Genomic DNA, 19,155 nt, shown 5'->3' with positions numbered 1-19,155 from the left:
TACTGAGGCATGCACCCAAAACATGCATATCATGTGAGATGCACATATGAACATAAATATGTGCACACACAGGCGTGCACATTAACTCTGGTGCTCTTCATTTAGGAAGACGATCCCAGCTATTTGGTAAAGCACTGGGACAAATCCTGAAGGTGAACACAGTTCTGCCTGAGACAAACTTATAACTGAGGTCCTATAACACAAATGAAGTTGAAGCCCAGTTCCTGGCGTTTCGCATCCTTTTGTATTCCACGTGCTTCCCACATCTACGCGACAATTTGTCATGGCTGGTTACGTCGGCACATCATGATCAATGTATTTCCAAGGCGCAAAATGAGAGATCATCAGAGAAGTTCTGAAGTATCTGAAACAGGGAAACTATGAGCTTAATTGCAGCATTAAGCCCGAGTGTGGCACTAAGCGAGAGCTGGAAGAGCCCTGCTCCAGGGGAAGCATCCATCGAGTTGCTCCTTATGGAGGGCCACTGCATGCTGCTTTGCCTCTTTGGTTGTTGAGCAGTGCGATACCACTTCCCCCAGTATCCTCAGTGCGTAAGTGAAGTGATGGGCAGGGTGGAAGATGGATGCCCACCAGCCCTGCCCGGAGCATATAGGGTAGTGCTGGGCTTCTCATGCTGCCCGTTGCCTCCAATCTCAGAGAGCAGGCGGCGGGTTGGGATGGGAGTACCCTTGTAGAAAAGCACAATATCCTTTTCCTTTGTTTCTTCCCCCCCCCAGATCTGCATGTATCTAAGAAAGGAAAATGTCAGGCATAGCAGTAACACAGTCATCTGAGAGCAGATAGGAGTCGGGGGGGGGGGGGAACAAAACTCTAAAAGTTTATAACAGAGTATAGTATAAAAAAACAGCTAAACCAAAGCAAACAGCCTGGGGAAAGAGAGGGAGTTCTGCATGTCTGCTGCAGAGAAATGCACAAAATTTCTCTGCAAGAAAATGTATTTATCATGCTGTCAGCTAATTAATGACACCCAAGTTGAAAGTGATGGGAAAAAGCACAGGGGGATCTGAAAATACACTGGAAAGAGCATGCACGTCCAAAAGAAAAAAAAAAAGTGGGATGTGAAAAGCCAAAGGTCGGGCGGGGACCGAGCAAGCCGAAGGCAACCAAAGGGTTTTTGGTGCAGCGCCCAAGAGCAGGGCAAGGCTGATCTCTAGCGGCTGCGGGCAAAGCAGCTGCTGTCGGCTGCTGTTTGAGTGCTCCCGCTCCTCCGCGTCTCGGAGGTGAGGGGTGTCTTGCGGGGGTGTCACTCCCAGCACCGCGACCCAGAGCAGGGTGAAAATTTGCCCAGATTTTTCCCCACACACACACCTTTAAGTAACACAGCGGAATGTATTTTCTCTCGCTAAGAAGCCATCCCTTGCAGCAGAGCTCTTCATCCTGTATTGGGCTTCTTAACAAGAATTGTTTGGATATAAGAGGAAAACATTGATTTTAGAGCTTTCTAGAATTTTTAAGATTCTGGTTCAAATCAATAGTTTATTTTTTATTCTCTGTTGAATACTTGGTTTCTTTTTAGTTCCTCTGTGGTGTCCAATCTTGTTCCTCCTATGATTGTTGGAAGGAGAAAAGGTGGGAAAAGGAGAAGTAAAGCCAGACGTGACATACTTTCATTTGTTTGAAATCGTCTTCTTCCTAGTTCTAACAAAAAAAAGAAAAAGTGATGGCCTTTCACGCATAATATTTGCAGTGCTATTAACAAGAAGAAAAAAAAGACATTCTTTCTTTGGAATAAAAAAGGATGGTTCCCCTCCAATAGGAAAATGCAACTCCTCACTAAGCAAAGCGCACGCTCGTGCCACCAGCCGGACAGCAAAGCAGTTCTTGCTCAGGTGTGCACCAGTCGATTACTGCCTGGTTCACGTTTTCTGGTTTCTCAGTCAGAGTCTCTGAAAGGGCAATTGGGAAAATCAGACGCCTTTTAGCCACCACTGGTAGGAACCAGGAGGAAAGAAGGAATTCAAAACACATTTCAAAATAGACAAAAACGATGAGCACTGTGTACTGTGAAGGGCTATATAATATTGGATTTGTCAGGCAAGTCAGGTCCTTCTGGGTTGTGCCGTACCACCTAAAACCACTAATTTGTTCTCAAGCTGCAAGACCAATAGTGACGATACTATTGCTTTTCCAGTCGCTGTATGTATTTGTGTTCTACATAACGCTGACAAGTCACTGAAACACAAACCACACATTCAGAGCATCACTTATGTGATTATATATGCTCACACATCCTTAATCTAAGGGCTTTCTTTTATTAGCTCATAAAACACACAGCACTGCTGTACATTTCTGTATGTTCCATTAGCAATCGTTGCTTAATAACATTTGCTGATGAACATTGCGTAAGTCTAGAGAGTAAAGCCTACAAACTTCAGAAAATTATTTCATCCATCGCTGTCCTTTGAAACAGGCCATTTTTTCCCCTGATAAAATATTACATTTCCTTAATTAAAGAAGATATGATTAAGAATACTTCAAATTGATCTAGCACAGTTCATTCAAGGGTGCTTTGCGTATCACATCCTTCTCATCCTGAGTGGTTTTCATTCTGCCTGTGCAGCAGCTAACACCCCATGATCTATTCCCTGGCTGGGCATCTCACGACAACAGCTAATAATATTATCACCAAAACCACAACCACTTCAGGGAAAGACAGAAACACCTAATCAGCAGATAACTGTAACGCAGTGGGAAGGAGCCAAGCTGAGGGATATGGGAATTTATAGAAAGGGTGGGTTTGTTTTTGTCTTTAAGTGTCCAACACTGGTGTAATTCTTCTCCCACCAACCGCACCACTAAGATCCCATTTCTTAGGTGAGTACAGTCCCTCTGATGTTCCTCACATTTGAAAATGTCTGTAATTAGCATGCCTTAGGACATCTCTCACTTGGCAGTGGAGCTCAGCCAGGGCTAGTGGCTTGCCCTGTGCTCCTCACTGACCTCTGTGCTGCCATAGTCAATGTCCATATTTTGGCTGGAGATAGAGCTATACTCCTCAGATTGTGCTTTCAGCCCAGGGAATCTTTTTTTTTTCCCCTGCCTCTTGCTGAAATCTTTCCTTTTTGGCAAAAGCAGGGGTGTCTCCTGCAGCAATGCCTCACTAGTGACAAGTGCTTATGGGAAGAAAGAGACCTTGTTCCTCAAGAGAGGGGTGGCAAATCCCATCCACACCCAAGCCAGGGCAGGTCTCAGCCTTTCCATGTGATGCCTGTGTCCTGAAATTTCCTTAATGTCTATAACGAAATTATTTACTACAGGGCTTTTTTGGTTTTAATGTCACTTTGGTGTTAAAGGGAGGAAGGCGTGCAGGTCTTGCACAACATGGTAGTTCATCCCGTGAGTCGGTCAGGGCTGGGCTGGGCAGGGGCCTCTGGAGGCTATTCCAGGAGGGCATGGCAAATAGTCATGCTCATGCCAGCATAAACTGGGAGCACAAACCTGTGCAGAGGAAGCTCCCCAATTTTGGCACCTTTCCTGTAGCTCCTTGGAGAGGGGTTAGGGTTTTGGTGGGGCAGACACCTTCACAGGCTCCTGCCATGGCGGCACTGTGAAAAGCAGGTATTCAGGGCTCACACCCCAGCATTTCAAAGCAATCCTGAATGTTTTCTGCTAGCTTCAGAGCCGTTTTTTACATTTTGCTGCTGCTGTCCCTCTGACGGCTCCAGCTGCCAGCACTGAAAGCGTTTGCTGCCCTGTGATGAGGAGCTGTGTGACAGCCAACGGGCAATAAAAGTCCTGCAGCAGCCTGTTGCCATCTGTATGGATCCTTTGGCTGATTCATGCCTCTCTCTCCGGCAGCACAGGCCTGACACATCCTGCTCTTTCTGGCGTTAAGGAGAAGCCAGTCAACAGCTTTGCACGTGGAGGAAGCAGCCTGTAGAAAATGCCTCTTGCTGAGCCTTGCCGAGGAATCCTCCTCGTTCAGCCACGCTTGCGATGAGTAGCCCTGGCTACAGAGGCCAAGCGTCCATTCGGTGGGCTCTCCTGCACAGGCAGGTGTAGGGGAATGAAAGAATTGCCCTATTTCTACGCTGTTTGGGGCTCTTCCATAGGAGGAGTGGTGTTTCCTTCCCCCCTTGCAGTGCAGGCAGGACAGGCTGTGCTCCACCTTGAAGGAGGCACCAAAGGGAGTGGTGGCTCTTCCTCCTCTGACCCCCATCCATGTAAGGCTACTGTGCTCCCTCATTTGGAGGTCACAGTAATGGAAGACACATTTAAAAGACTTCTTACCTATTTGTATACATATTTATATAGCTGCTACAAGAGCACTGAAGTATTCTTTGTTATAAGCTTCTGCTTTTCTAGGTTTTCCAGCTCATATTTAAGTCATAATGTCATGACCTGCATTTTAAAGTAGGGTCTCTGGGAAGGGCAGATCATGGTCTGTAGCTAAGTGTATGAGTTCTCTTTGGCCTGACAGTCCCAAGTGGTGCTCTGCTGCTCTAGGAGTGTAGACACTGGGAGGGTAGGAGCCACCAGCCCAGCTGAGTGTGGGGCTCATGGATGTACAGAAAAGCCACAGCTGGTGAAATGATAATGGCTAACAGACAAGGACCCAGTGATATCTGAGCAACCCCAGGATGCTTTTAAGCCACTAGGAAGCCCTAGAAACAACCCGCACACATATACATAGGACTCTCTGTCACATGCGTATGGTATCTGTTCTCTGCATGCAAAGTGTGCACAGTCAAGTGTGTGTGCGGTGCACAGAGCGTCCAGACACATCTGGGTGTTCTGCACGTTGGCCAGAGTTGTCCTTCCGACTGGATGCTGGGGGCCTGGGCTCATGGCTTAAAATGACACTGGAGTAACAGCCATGAGCTGGTGCGGTTCGTGTCCCTGGTGCTACCTGTAGCTGTCCAGCGGCTTTGTGCCCTTCTGCAAAGCCTCTTTGAACCTACACTCACATTTCTGCTCACATTATGCAAAACAGGAGCACCTCCAGGAGCAAAGGCCTGCTGCTCTCATCAGTGCTCGCAAACGGCATGTGTCGAGGGGAAAGCCCTGCTCAGCTTGTACGCTCACCGTCATTTCTCACAGGTAATGGCTCCTGCTAAATCAGCCCCAAAACATTTCTCCAAACAGTGCTTAACTGCTTACATGCTTAGAAGTAAACCACATTTAGCTGCCTTTAACGCTTTTCCGTCTCTATTTTTATGCATTAAGATCAATTTCATGAACTTGCCTAGGTAAGACGATTGCCATCAGCAGGAAGAATGTAGTAAATTAATTATAGATGTATGTTAAATTACTTTCATTACCACCCTCAGTTCTGGGAGGGAATCATGTGAGCAGGATGACTGATGAAACAGTGTTTTTACATATTCCCCCAGTAATGGATATTTTTACTTGGCCGCCAGTGTTGATTCTTAGTTCAGAGAAACTGGATTACACATTTCAGAAAATGGGGGTTCAGCCTAAAATTAACCTCCAAACATTGCCAGACAGCTATGCTTAAGACAGACTTGCTGGAATACAAGCTGTCTATTCAGGGTCTTCTACTGGCACCCCTCAGTGATGTACAAAGGTGAACTTAGGGAGGATTCATCCTCTTTTACATTAAGCACATCCAAATACAAGGGAGAGGGAGTCACTTGCATTTGGGGTGTTGTTTCCACACACCGTCAAAGACATAACAGCTAAGACAAAAGTCAACACGTGTGGAAAGTTATTTTCCATATTCACCTTATAACAACCTTGGTGCAGGGTATTTTCTAGGGATTAATGACCAGGCCAGTTTAATGGCTCTCTGCTGAACTTCAGGCTATCAACTTTTCACAGCCTATCATTAATCCCTGGAAAATATCTAGGTTCATGATAGATACGAGTGAAAAATAATGCACTGTGTGAAGGTAAGTATATTGCTAGTGTTTCATCATGTACTGGCCCTAATTACTAACTTCAGATACACTTCAGAATACAAGTAAATTAGCAACAGCTTAGTTACACTGTAATTACAAAGCTGCTTCACTGCACTTCTATTTATATAGCATGTAATTACTATCTTCTCTAGCTGAAAGCTGAAATCATTATATAATTGTCCCTCGTGTTTCATACTGGAATGTACACAGTGCTGTATTTTGAAGGATATCTGTAACAGGTAAGTCAGAGGACAAATACCTACTGAGTAAATGAATTCAATATATTTCTAACCACTGCACGCACAATCTTTTATGTTAAAAAAAACAAAACAGAGCAGAGTTTGGCAATGGTTTGCTAACAAAAAGGAAAAGAGAAAAAGATAAACCCAAACAGTTGGGCTGTTTTCCAAAACGTTGAGCTTAGGGAGAAGGACACCAGCCTTCTGGATGTTTGGGATTTTCTAAGCCAATCCATTGATGGAGGTCTCCAAATGGCTTACCTCTGGAGAGGTGATGCTTCCGCCTTGTAGGCCTCTGTTCAAATATCGTAATACAGATGACATATTTGCACTCCATGCAGGAGAAGCCCCGCATGGCTGTAGCCCACCCTTTGAGCAGCAGGGAGATTTTGCTTCTGGTCTTAATTAATCAGCACGGTCGTCTTTATTAACTTCTTGGATGAGATATGAGGACTCATTCATCTTCCCCATGTCAACCCACTAGCACTGTTGTCCAACAGACTCTTGACAGACTTTCTGGAGAACACATCATCTCATGAAGGAGCACGTATGCTCAGAAAATCTTTCCACATAAATACTCACAACCTCAGGGTTAAGTTGACTTTTGGGAGTAACACTGAGCGATCTCAAAAAAAAAAAGTCTGAAGAACTAAGAAATATGAATCATTATACCTCATGTCCCAGGTCATGAGCTGAGAACAAACTTTATTACATGGATTGCCCTGGCTGGAAGAGCAGAAAGGAGATCCCAGCCATGAGAAGCAAGTCGTGCTGTCTCCTCAGTCCCCGGCTGTGGTCTGGGGTAGGGAGTCAGCGCTGAAGGGAGCTCCCCTCTCGCTTCACATTGTGACTGGCACCTGGCTAGGACCCACCTGGCACCATCAAAGGTGCTTTGAGGATCTCTCTTGCCACCAGATTCGAGTGGCTCGCAGTCTTTTAACACATCAATCCTGACATCACAGGGGGATGCAGCCCCTGCGTGCAAGGCTTTAGCTTGTGGATTTTCCCTCCGATCTGCTGGAGTGAGGCTGGGGCGTGAGTGCATGCATGTGCACACAAGGTAGGGACTATCTCGGAAGTCTGAAGAACATCAGAGAGATTTCCCTCTCCACGCTGCCGCTGCAGGAGCAGGCCTGCTGTGGTTTCCATTAGACTTGTAGAGGTGCCAAAAAAACCCCCGTAGTCTGCTGGGAAAATAATTAGACTTGGCAAGTTTGCTCAACAAGCACTTATTATACATAGTATTAATGGGTGATAGGTAGAGTCTGTGGTTGTTTCACTTAATAATGCATAGATCCTCCTAGATATCCTAAGGATCTCTCTCTGGAGTTGTGTTCTGTGATCAGATGGCATAACTAATGCCCGGCGCTGATTACATACTGATTAAAAACTACTTAAGAATCTCATCTGTCCAGGAAGGGAATGCCAAGCCCTGCAGTATGAGGGAAGTGCTTGTCCCTATATTTCATTTCAGTTGTACCAGTTCATCTGTTGCTAGCAGCAGGCACCGAACAACTCTGCTTTGCACATCAAAGGGGATTCAGGATACATAAGGAATCCCGTGTGTCTGAGTTTAGTCAGAATTAGACCTTGAAGCTGACGTCTTTGGTGAATGGATAACTTCCCCTCCTCAGAAGCCGATGAATTTGACCAAGGAAGCATAAAAGCACATTCTTGTTTGGTGCCTACCCGAAGCAGCAGCGTTCCCACAGAAGGTGGGAATTTCTTGATGTGACACATTTTGGTAGGACACCTTTGCAGTGAGGGGACAGAAGTCTAAAAAACTGTAGAGAGCCTATGGGAAGCCTGTGTTTCTCTGTGTTTCTCTTCCCATGGATTTAGTCTGGTGTGAAAAATGACAAATTCATGGCCTGGGGACTTGGCAGTGAAAAATGGACCATTCAGCAACGATCAAGGTGTGATGATGGGAAGTACCAGCTGAGGTGTTTGCACCGTTAGGACTATCAGCCAGTTAGTTTGAAGTAGATCCAGACTTTGGCTCCTGTATCATCTATGGGCAAAGTGCAGGACTCTGTCCCGTGTGTGCATTGAGGGACACCCCCATCCTTTCCAGCGTAAGATACTTCTTAGCTGCCTTTGTAGTGATAGCCATATTTCCTTCTTACCCCTCCTAAAATCTGCTGGGCATGCGTGCCTTAACAGGTAAGATGTAAAACAGCGCTGCATTCACCAAAAGGCTTTAAACTATATGCTGGCCTGCTGGGACTGCCTCTAGCCTTTCCCACAGCATGGGCTGGGAAACACTAATTCAGCTAAATGCAAGCTTCTGGTGTGACTTTAATAAGCCTTTGCAGAGAAGCAGTTTTTGCGGTGCTGGACATGCAGTCTCTGAAGAGAGAGACAAACACTCCTCTGCAGTGTTTAATTTACAAAAGATAGCCGACCGGGGTAGCCTCAGACACTTATGGCCAAATATCTGTCACTCAGTTACCTGTGAATTCAGAGAAATCAAAAGGTAAATGCATCTTTTGAACACTGGGAGGGACTGTTCTATTTAGAGGGTACAAACCTCAGTGCCTGTGCTAGACTCTCCATGAATTGCCTGGTCCCTGCTGCAAGAGGCGTGGTGTTGCTCCTCTGACGCTTTCCCTGTAACAGGCTTCTTAGGCTGTCCAGCAAAATTGCATCTTGAATTTCTGACTAAAATATGATCTACAACTCTTAAATAACTTTGTAGTGTTTCAAAAATGTTGAAATAGGGGAAAGCATGGTTTTAAAAAGTATAGAAACAGCACGCTATGACAGCCAAGTTCAGTGTAAAGTTAGCGTGTCTGAATAAAGTAGTTTAAAAAGAGAAAAGAAAGGGAAGTCATTAGAGGAAGCATTTTCAGTCCAAATTAATCAGTAATAATAAAGTTGAAGAGATGTAGAATATGTGTCAGAAAGTAGTAACATATAAACGTATAAACAAACAAACAAATAAATACTAAAAAAAGAAAGATTATTTTTAAATATTGTCCAAATTTATGCCTTTTTGGAGGGAGGGGACATATATTGTTTCCCTTGCATAAATACCCTCTCTAACTGTTTGATTGATGGGCTAAGGGCTTGGGTATCTCAAGCCACGTAGGATTGTGTTTAAGCCTCTAAACACCTGTGCTGTCGAACATGTGGAGATTCACCCTCTGCAGACACACCGGAGTTGCAGGCACAAATGTCATAGCAGGGTCACACTTTGACAGGCTCTGCAGGACAACGCGTTGTACCTTTTATAAAAGGAATTATATGATGCCATTACCTGCGATAGCAGGGTCTTGACCGTGGTGACATAGAAGATCCCATTTGCCTATATTTGTTCATTTTTTTGGTGTCAGAATGTAAATGAGCCTCTCCCCAAATACAAACAAAAGCACAGCAATACTTTAGTGAGTGCCAAAGCAGACGGCAAATCGAGCCTTCGTTTCCGAGCTGCACTGCCATTATGGGAAGCTTTGCTGACAGTTATGAATGTCACTCATCAAAACACCCTCACACGGTTCTGATAAGTCTAAATAGTACTCTTTTATAGCCAATGTCACTGTCACCACAGAGGGCACAGAAGTCGGCTTTGAAATTCATTCCTCAATGTAATTGGAATGCACCTGTATTGTCTACTAGGCGTTTTCCAAACACAGCCAAATAAATTTGGCATAGCTGCCACAGGAACTGTCCTTCTGAATAATCTCGTGTTGTCTAAAATGATTGCGTATTTCAAACATATAGGTTGGCACTTCATTTTTCTTTCTTTGTTTGCTTGCTTCCTTGTTATTAACAGTTACTACCAAGTTACCTCCACTCAGTCGTGGTTCCAGACCTCTCTGGTCTCCTCCTGTGTTTTGCGCTTTCTGGACATGGTTCATTCTTTATATTAAAAGGAGGCCGATTATATTTTGCTCTATTGCTGCACATATTGCCAGTGAACATCCTTCCCCTTTGCAGCCATGAGCTCCTCTGTGTGCTGAATGCAGAGGACTGCCCAGAGCAGCGTAAATACACACCGGTGATGGTTACAAACCTGAAAACTGCAGCCTCCTGTGCTCACTTAACAAGGCAGCCTGGTTTTACACTCTGTTCCTTAAGTGCTGGGTGCTAACATCCTCTTGGCTATCACCTCACTGAAGAAGGTTTTCATTAACAGTATAAAATAAAAAGCACTAAAGCGCTTCTTTGTGATGAGCTCAAATCTACAGCTGACCTTGCAGAGCTGTGTCCCCCAGCCTTGCTCGCCAGCCCTGCTCTCGGGCAGTCTGTGTTGCTCCTTTCCCAGGCCCAGGCAAAGGAGCATCTGCCACAATGTGTGATGGCAGAAAATGTCCCCTTCTAGTAGTGTGGCACTCCACCATGTGGCACAGTCACTGCTTTATCATTCTGTTAAAAAGGGAGATAGGAAGGTGTACAGGTTTTGCGACTTCAGGGTAAATGTTGAAATATTTTAATTCCTCCTCCATGCCTTTGAATTTGGAAATCTACATATAGGGAGGGAAAAAGTGAGGGGAACTATAAATAAGAATGAGTATGTGGGATGAATCTGAATCTAATCCATGGAACTTGTCACATCACCCCATCAAATGCCACTCGTGCCTCACCAGCGGGATGTGGCTGCAGGGAGTGCTGTGTTGCTGCCTGGACTGCTGGCTTCTTTTGTGGTTGTTGGGAATGATGGTTCAGCATCAAAATCAGGCTCTCGTAAAAGTTCAAGCAACCCTGGAAACAATGGTCAATTGCTTCTAATAAGGTCACAAGCTAATGAAATATAAAAGACGTCTAATAATTGCACTCCAAAGAAAGCGTTAGCAATCATCCTTGCATATCTAATATCCCAAACATGCCCCATGTGCCTAGTACATATGTTTATGGTACAACACTCACACCTCTTGACTCTCCTACACGGGTGCTTTCCAGATTTAAGCATTGTCATGTAAATATGAATATTGTGTTCAGTTTGCCACACAAATCACTAAATTAGATGCGCAGGCAGCTTCTACTCCTTCACAAGAATTTTTTCTAATGGGTATTTATTTCACATTGCAGCAGTCATTTTTAATAACTAAAAATGTTCTTAGGAAAGTTTTAAGAGTTTTCCAAGCCCCTATTACAGCTTGAGCCTGCGAGGTGTTGAATTCACAGGATTTGATTCAGCGAAGCATTTCTAGGGCTACCCACATGCTTAAAAGTACAGAGTTATTTGGCATTGCTTTGCTGCATTGATTAGTGAGATGTGGTTCGAACCCACAGCGGGGACAGGAGGCAGGGTAACAAGGAAGAGGCAGGCCACCCACCACTGACAACCAGCCATAATCGCCAAAATTGTATTAAAACAGTCTGGCTTCCTACATGATAGAAATAGTGCCATAATCTTAAAGTATCTGTTTCTATGACAGGAGGCTTGAGTAGGTTAAATGAATTAGCTGCTTAACGTTAGAAGACTTCTGAAGCCATAAAGAACTACTTATCCAATGTAGCATTTTTTGCTCTCGGGGACAGGTCAACAAAGGTGTAGCTTTTCCAGAGGATTTTCATAGATAGCTGAACAAAAAGCCTTTTTATTGAAAATGTTAGCTGTATTAACAGAGTTTTATGATCTAAAAAGCTTGCTTTGGGTTTCTGCTAGGCAAGGAGCCTTAGCATTAGCTCCTGCAGTAAGGACAGCTGAGGATCTGGGTCATTGTTCCTAGAATTAATTGATACAATCTGGTGGGAAGGTATGAAAATCATCTTGTCAGGTCCTTGCCAGGTCATTCTCAGCTGCTTTCAGACTCGCTATGGGCCCACACAACTGGATGTGTGAGTCAGGCTGGCCCAGATCACTGAAAATGTCAAAGAAACTGTGTGGCAAGGAGCTCCCGGTGGTGATCCTGGAATAAGAGGCTACGACCAAGAGTTGTACTACCATGAACAGGGAGCCATGACTAGAAACCCTATCAGGATAAATTCCTTACTGAATAGAAAGGCAGCATTACCCTACAGATCACAACGGGCAAATGTAAACTCATTTTTTTTTTAAAAGAGTTTTATTAAGTATATTAAAGCTTCCAGAAGGCATACTGGAAAATATTCAGGACCTTCTATCAATGCCTTTTTTACTGAAATACCATAGATATATTTGACAGAAATAAAGAATATTAAACATACAGCATCAAAAGCCTAAGTATATTGTATAGATTTTGTTTTTCAGAGAAAATACAAGATACTATATAAGGATAAAAGTCCTACTGAAGTCAATGGCCAAAGACCATTATTCTTTAGCGGAACAAAAGATTTCACAGAAAAAGTTTTGTACAAGAAGATATGAATGATCTAAATTTAAGAGTGTAGTGTATTTATGGAAGTATTTTTACAAGCCATTCTTCAGAGTGTGTATACAAGTGATAATTAAATACAGTTCTTCGGTGGCAAAGTCATGAAAAAAACTTTATCTGATCACATAAGGGTGCCACTGAAGCAAAGAAAGAGGAGACCTAGCCTACGGACTGGTGTTAGCTTCAGATTTGGGTGACCTGCCTCAAAAGTCCTTGTTTTTATCCAGTCACTTGGAGCTAAATTCACAAAAGGCTGATGATTCAACTACATGATGCCATGCTCAGCATCCTTGCTCTTGGGCAACAGCTGCTTATTATAAAATACATCAGTGCTTGCTGTCAGAGTCCAGATCTTCCCAGCTCAAAATTATCACCACTGGATAAGAGGCTCCTACGTGGCCTCAGCTCCAGCTCTGCATCACTGATCTGAGGAAACTTTATTTCATGCAACAGGATGGCATGAGGTCATCAGGTATTGCAGTGCTGGCAACAGGGAGGTGCCTTAACCCGGCCCAAACAAATGAGGGGCAGCTGTGTTTGGATTCCCTCCAGGATGGATGCAACTTAACCAGGTTAAAGAAAATATGGTACAAGGTTGCAGCTCTAAGACAGTGTATAAAATCGTTAGTCCTGACTAGTATGAAGCACAAAGTAAGCAGGCTGCACTGCAGAGAGGGCTGTGGTTTAATGCACGACTATCCATGGTATTTCCTATTTTCTAGCAGGGGGATACCTGTGCTCAGCAGGCAGGCTTTCAGCTCCCCTCCTCAGCTGCAGATGGTTTCCTTCAAGTAGGTGGCAGAGGCAAACTAAGGCAGTGGATCCCATTTTAGGTCTGGCATGCCTAAGCTTTATTCACTGATGCAATGATGCCCATAGCTTCTCTGTGCTTCAGTTCTTCATTTGTATAATTAATTAATAGTGACAACACTTACTGCCTGGTCAGGGTGTTTATTGTGGTTTAACCCCAGCCGGCAACTAAGCCCCACCCAGCCGCTCGCTCACTCCCCCCCGGTGGGATGGGGGAGAGAATTGGAAGAGTAAAAGTGAGAAAACTCATGGGTTGAGATAAAGACAGTTTAATAGATAAAGCAAAAGCCGCGCACACAAGCAAAGCAAAACAAGGAATTCATTCACTCCTTCCCATGGGCAGGCAGGTGTTCAGCCATCCCCAGGAAAGCAGGGCTCCATCACATGTAACAGTTACTTGGGAAGACAAACGCCATCACTCCGAACGTCCTCCCCTTCCTTCTTCTTCCCCCAGCTTTATATGCTGAGCATGACGTCATATGGTGTGGAATATCCCTTGGGTCAGTTGGGGTCAGCTGTCCCGGCTGTGCCCCCTCCCAACTCCTTGTGCACCCCCAGCCTCCTTACTGGTGGGGTGGAGTGAGAGGCAGAAAAGGCCTTGACTCTGTGTCAGCACTGCTCAGCAATAACGAAAACATCCCTGTGTTATCAACACTGTTTTCAGCACAAATCCAAAACATCGCCCCATACTAGCTACTGTGAAGAAAATGAAATCTATCCCAGCCAAAACCGGCACAGTGTTGTAAAGAAAAAGCATGCTAAAAACAGTAAGGCACTAAGATATTGGATAATAAGGACTTGTAACCTCCTCGGGAAAATTTTAAAGAATTTGCACTGTTCGACTGTAGATCAAAGTTTAAGCCCTTTACGACTAAATTCTGCCCTGCACAGACAAAGGACCTGGAAGAAAGACTCCTGTAGCATGTCGGCCTTGTGCTGGCCCCCTGCACGACATCACCTTTCTCAAGGCATTTTACTAAATGCAGAGGTCCCTGAGAAAGTCCCTGGTCAAGCCATGATGAGCCACCCCAAGTTAGTTCCTTCCTAGCATGCTCCAGCCACAAGGACAGGCCGCCTTGCTGCCACTTCACGCACAGGCATGTACCGCCCTTGTTCTGTTCAAGCAGCGCTCTCATATTGTATTTAAGGTGAGTGTAAGGTCTATTGTGCACTTCCATGAGACAGAGGTGCGAGTCACAGTGCAGCTGCCAGTGGAAGGCAGCAACAAATCCCTGGGATAATTCTGACACTGCGATCAAAGACAGTCAAAGAGTTTTGACCGCATGGCGAGAAGATCCAGCCACGACAGTACTCAATGCAAAGCCCGTTCAGGCTGCTGGAAGGGCTCTGCATTGACTCTGATGGCCATTGGCCTTTTCACTGAGTAGAGCTGTAGTACAGGGAATAACAGTAGGGTGTCAGTTACACCCTCACTCAGCCCCTCTGGGAAATGAGAAATACCTAAAGAAAAATGTTGCAGGACCTTTGGTATGCAAATGGATACTGCACTGTGTCCCAGCACTTTATAAGAAACTAGACTTGTTTCTGTTCTAGTCTTCTCCTACAACAAAGAAGAGGATGCACATGGCACAGCATAGGGCAAAATTTAAAAACCTAGTGTGATTTCACAGCTGGTGTCCACTTAAGCAACCCAGAAGTAATTTCCCGTTCAGCCCATGAGAACAGGTTTAAACTTCATTTGTGCCATTCACTTCCTTCTTTAGTCCTTCTCGTTCCTCTCTCAAAGGTTCCAGCTCAGGCCCATCCTGTGCAGTTTCTTTGTTCCAGTTATTTCTGCCTTCATTTTCTGTCCTTACAGATTTAGGATCCTCTTCTTTTGCCCTTCTTTCCTTCTCCTCCTTGGCAAGCATACGATAATTATAATAATTCATGATGAACAGGAAGGTTCCTGCCAGGACCATCACAGCTCCACATTTAATGAACATATATTTATAGTCCCCAAAGGTATCGATAAGAGTTCCTGTAAAACACATATTAAAAAAAAAAAAAGAAACTTAGAGATGAAGGCAAGAATATTGTGTTTTCAGATCCTAAATATAAAGGGACACCCTTGTGGTTTTAGGATAAAATAAGACATTCTCTGGAGTTCTGATCTCTTCCACAAATACTCTGATCCTGCAAATACTTCACACATGTTCCACTATATAGCCTGTGGGTAATTAATGTTGATATAGGTAATACTACCAATAATTTGTACAGTTAAGTAGAAGGGGACAGAGAACCTACATTGCAAAGTCTGGACTTTTCAGGCACACCTATTTTCTCCATGCAGAAACTAAGTTCTCCGATCACAGAGTCTGCAGACAGCCTTTCCATTGACTCCAACGATCTCCTACAAGGATGTCCATTTGATTTGGCAGTCCTCAGGCTGCCAACAAAAGTGGCAGCTTTCAGGAAGGCCTTTGTGAGATGGCACCTGGCCACTGGGTCTCGTCTCAGACTCTTGACAAAGACCCTCCAATTTATTCCACCACGGGTCATTCACCAGCATTAGAGGGGACTCAGCTTTTGGTCACAGCTGCCCTTTCTGCATTTATACTCGTGATGTAAAGATGAAAGGGCACTGCGTGGAACTGGAAAACATTAGTTCCAGGGAAAGCAAAGATGATGCTGTCAATGTCAGATAATTTCAATGCCAAGACAAATGTGACAGGTTCCTCTCAAAGGTTAATGCCTCTGCTACGGAGTTACAGAGTAATTGAAGGGAGACGGCTTAATTGAAATGTCAGTGTTCTCCATTATGTCAAAATGTAATGCAAATCTTACTGGGATTATGATCCTGAGCATTAATTCACATTTACTTGTGCAATACAGACCATTCTTAACATCCCAAATCCTAATTAAAGTAAGACCCACTCCTAACCTGGCCTTCACAGTACAGGTAGTCCTCCTTGAAACTGGCCCATCATCCATTAGCTCTCTGACTTTTTGGAATATGTTCTCCTCCTTAAAAAGAGGGACCTTTAATTACTTCCTGACTGACCCCTAATGTTGAAAAACTGATGATTAATTATCCCACTGCATTACACTAACAAGGGATTTTATGGCCACCAAATAGATTTCTTGATCACAAAAATAGTAATTTTAACTGGTTTTGGTCAATGGTTCTTCCTGAATCATTCCTAGATGTCTTGGTACCCCATCTTCAATGCACTGTGTTTTTCATGTTACTGGTGAAACATCAAGCAAATGCTAATTGCAACAATTTTTCTTTTTCTGCTAATCAGGATGACCTAGAGGTCTCTTAAATAGGTTTCAATGAGAGTTTTAATGAGTAGAGTATTGGAAAATTCAACAGTAAGATAGTCTTGCCTCTTTTCCTTTGAGAATAAGATAAAGTCATAAAACACACTGGGAACAATTTACTTAGTTCATTAAAGCAGAACCCTGCAGTAGGTTATTAAAATGCCAAAGAACCAATAAATTTGCTGCTTATTAAAATGGTGGGGAAAACCCTACAAAACTAATATTACTGATTATTACATAGAACTGTTTTAGCCTCATTAGCAGTCTCTGGTCATTAACTTAATCTTCCACACAGAAAATTATGTAATTCAGAAAACGGTCATTTTAAAATTGTATTTTCTTTTGTTTGTCATTAATTAAATAATGAATCTCTAAGACAGCAAGAGGATACAGCTGCTTCTGTCACACTGTATGAGCTACACGGTAATACGAAGAATTAAACAGCTCTGCAAGATGTGTCATACAGAGTATTAGCCAGATCTCAGTTTTGAATCCAGGAAATGGGTTTAAACTGCCTTCTTTCTGTGTATTCTTTAAATTTATTATGATACTGTCATATCAAAAGAATTAGCAGAGTTTAACTTCTTTCCGTCCAAATACAGACAGCACACACAACCCGATTAAACATTTTAGCATACTTAAAGGTGACCAGTTTCCCAATCAGTTATTCAAGCTTTCATACAGGTGAAATGCAAATTGCAGGACAGTGCACATAGATAGGATGGCATCTATACACTGCGAGGATGTCACCTATAAAGTCATTTAATTCATAGCCAACCCAGATCTGGTAAGGACTATACTTGAGTCAAACACCAGATTCAAATATGGTGTCTTCCAGACACGGTGTGTTCCTTGTAGAAAAAGAAGTGAGCACATGCTATAGAGGGAAAGAAGCAGAGGCTGTTAAAATCCCAGGAGATCATTGCTCCCACTTATCTTCAGATGACTGTAAGCCCTGCTAGAGGTTCCATATTGTCAGCATGGACATTTGAGGGTCTCTGTCTTTTGATATTTCAAACCATGCCATCCAAAATAAACCTTTTTTTATTTTTGGAACAGCCTTAAATCTATCAGACGCTCTGAGATGACTGAAATACATAAGTGGAAGTACTCAGAGCCTTAGAGACAAATAGCAAATACTAAGTTTGAGTCAAGAAGAGGATTTCATAGAACTGTTGTGTTTTACTGTGCTTAAACTGTGGTGGACTCCAGCCTTTTGCAACGGGGGAGTCTCCAGGAGGAGTCGTCCGAAGTGCAAGGTTCTTGGTGTTGCAGGAAGTCCACCTCTGCAAGTTCAGTTCAAGTGTTTGAATGGATCAGGGACTAAAAGATCACTCTACAAACTCTTGACTTCAACTGGAGGACTACACAGAAAGGAGTAAAGAAGAAACGCTGGAGGAGACACCTAGGACCTGCCCTCCCTGTCCAATTACTAGTGGAAAAATGGTGGGTGGGAAGCAAAGAAAACACATTTAGAGTAATTTCTTACAAACTCTGCTTGCAAGAGGCTAAATATAAGTGACAACCCAGTTGAAGCAGAGGAAGAAAATACACTCACCTCCGATAGGTGGTCCCAGCAATATCGTGCAGCACTCTGCAATGGTGACCAGGCCAACAGCGCTTGTGAACCGGGCAGCTCCCACGAGGTCCATGAGCGTTTCAAAGAGCATGGCACAAACCATGCCGAAGGCCAAGCCGAAAAAGATGGAGTAAACAACGAGCCCTGTGTAGCCAGAAGCCAGTGGGCACAGAAGGTGGCAGGTGCCATTGAAAGCAATGGAGAAGCTGAAAAAGTATTGAATCCGCGGCCTCACCCACTTGCTGTTTGCAATGATGCCAGTGGTAGGTCGGGCAATCATATCCACGATAGCAAGGATCGAAAGGAGGAAAGCAGCTGAATATTCATCAATGCCAATGTGCTTTGCATAGGGTGCCAGAAAAACAATGGGGGCAAAAAATCCCAGGAACATGAGCACGTTTCCGATCAGGTAAATCAAGAACCCTCTGTGCTTAAAGAGGGAAAAATCAAGGTACTGATTGACTTTTTCACAACAGCCTTTTCCTCCTTCCTCTTCCGTTTTGGTCTCCATGGTGATGTTCATGGGACTACTCATTTCCATGGCATCCTTAGTGACCTCTTCTTTCAGAGCATCCTTCCCTTCCTCAATTGCCTGGGTTTTGACTGGTGCTGTGGCTGCCCCGATGGGTCTGAAGAGGGCTCCTGCCACACAGCAGTTTAATAAAATTGCCCCAAGAATTAAAAAGCTGCCCCTCCAGCCAAAATTGTCAAAAAGGAACTGGTTGAGAGGAGCCAGGGTGCAAAGCATCACAGGGCTCCCCGCCATAGCAAGGCCATTCGCGATGGGTCTTCTCTTTAAAAAGTATTTCCCTATGATTATCACTGATGGCTGGAGGTTGAGAGCAAGGCCGAATCCTGGAACAGAGAAAAATAGTTGAGATATAGATACACAAAGGAAGATTTGAGACCCATTTATCCTCAGCTCATTGCTTTAGGCAAATTCACGGACAATTGGTCCACTGGTGGCTCTTCAACAAGATAGTCTGGATGCAAACTTTGCTCAAGATATCCCTAAGCTTCTGACTGCCGCATTTGGATAACCAGACCCCAGAAAGACACTTTTTGGTCAGAGAACACCC

General features: G+C 44.0%; 1 protein-coding gene across 6 annotated transcripts in view; it reads right to left on the bottom strand.

Annotated features, from left to right (window-relative positions):
• Positions 1-13,483: 13,483 nt before the first annotated feature.
• Positions 13,484-19,155, bottom strand: part of LOC143164241 (monocarboxylate transporter 2-like) — a 44,935-nt gene continuing 39,263 nt past the window's right edge. For all 6 annotated transcript variants that reach the window (XM_076346616.1, XM_076346615.1, XM_076346612.1 and 3 more), the window contains 2 exons: positions 18,056-18,931; positions 13,484-15,211 (listed from right to left, as the gene is read on the bottom strand). In XM_076346616.1, the coding sequence (XP_076202731.1) occupies positions 14,919-15,211; positions 18,056-18,931 (1,169 nt within the window). In that variant the 3' untranslated portion in view covers positions 13,484-14,918. The remainder of the gene's footprint in view (positions 15,212-18,055; positions 18,932-19,155) is intronic.

The sequence above is a fragment of the Aptenodytes patagonicus genome, chromosome 8 (assembly GCF_965638725.1).
Source record: "Aptenodytes patagonicus chromosome 8, bAptPat1.pri.cur, whole genome shotgun sequence".
NCBI lineage: Eukaryota > Metazoa > Chordata > Aves > Sphenisciformes > Spheniscidae > Aptenodytes > Aptenodytes patagonicus.
This window is presented reverse-complemented; position numbering and strand designations above follow the sequence as displayed.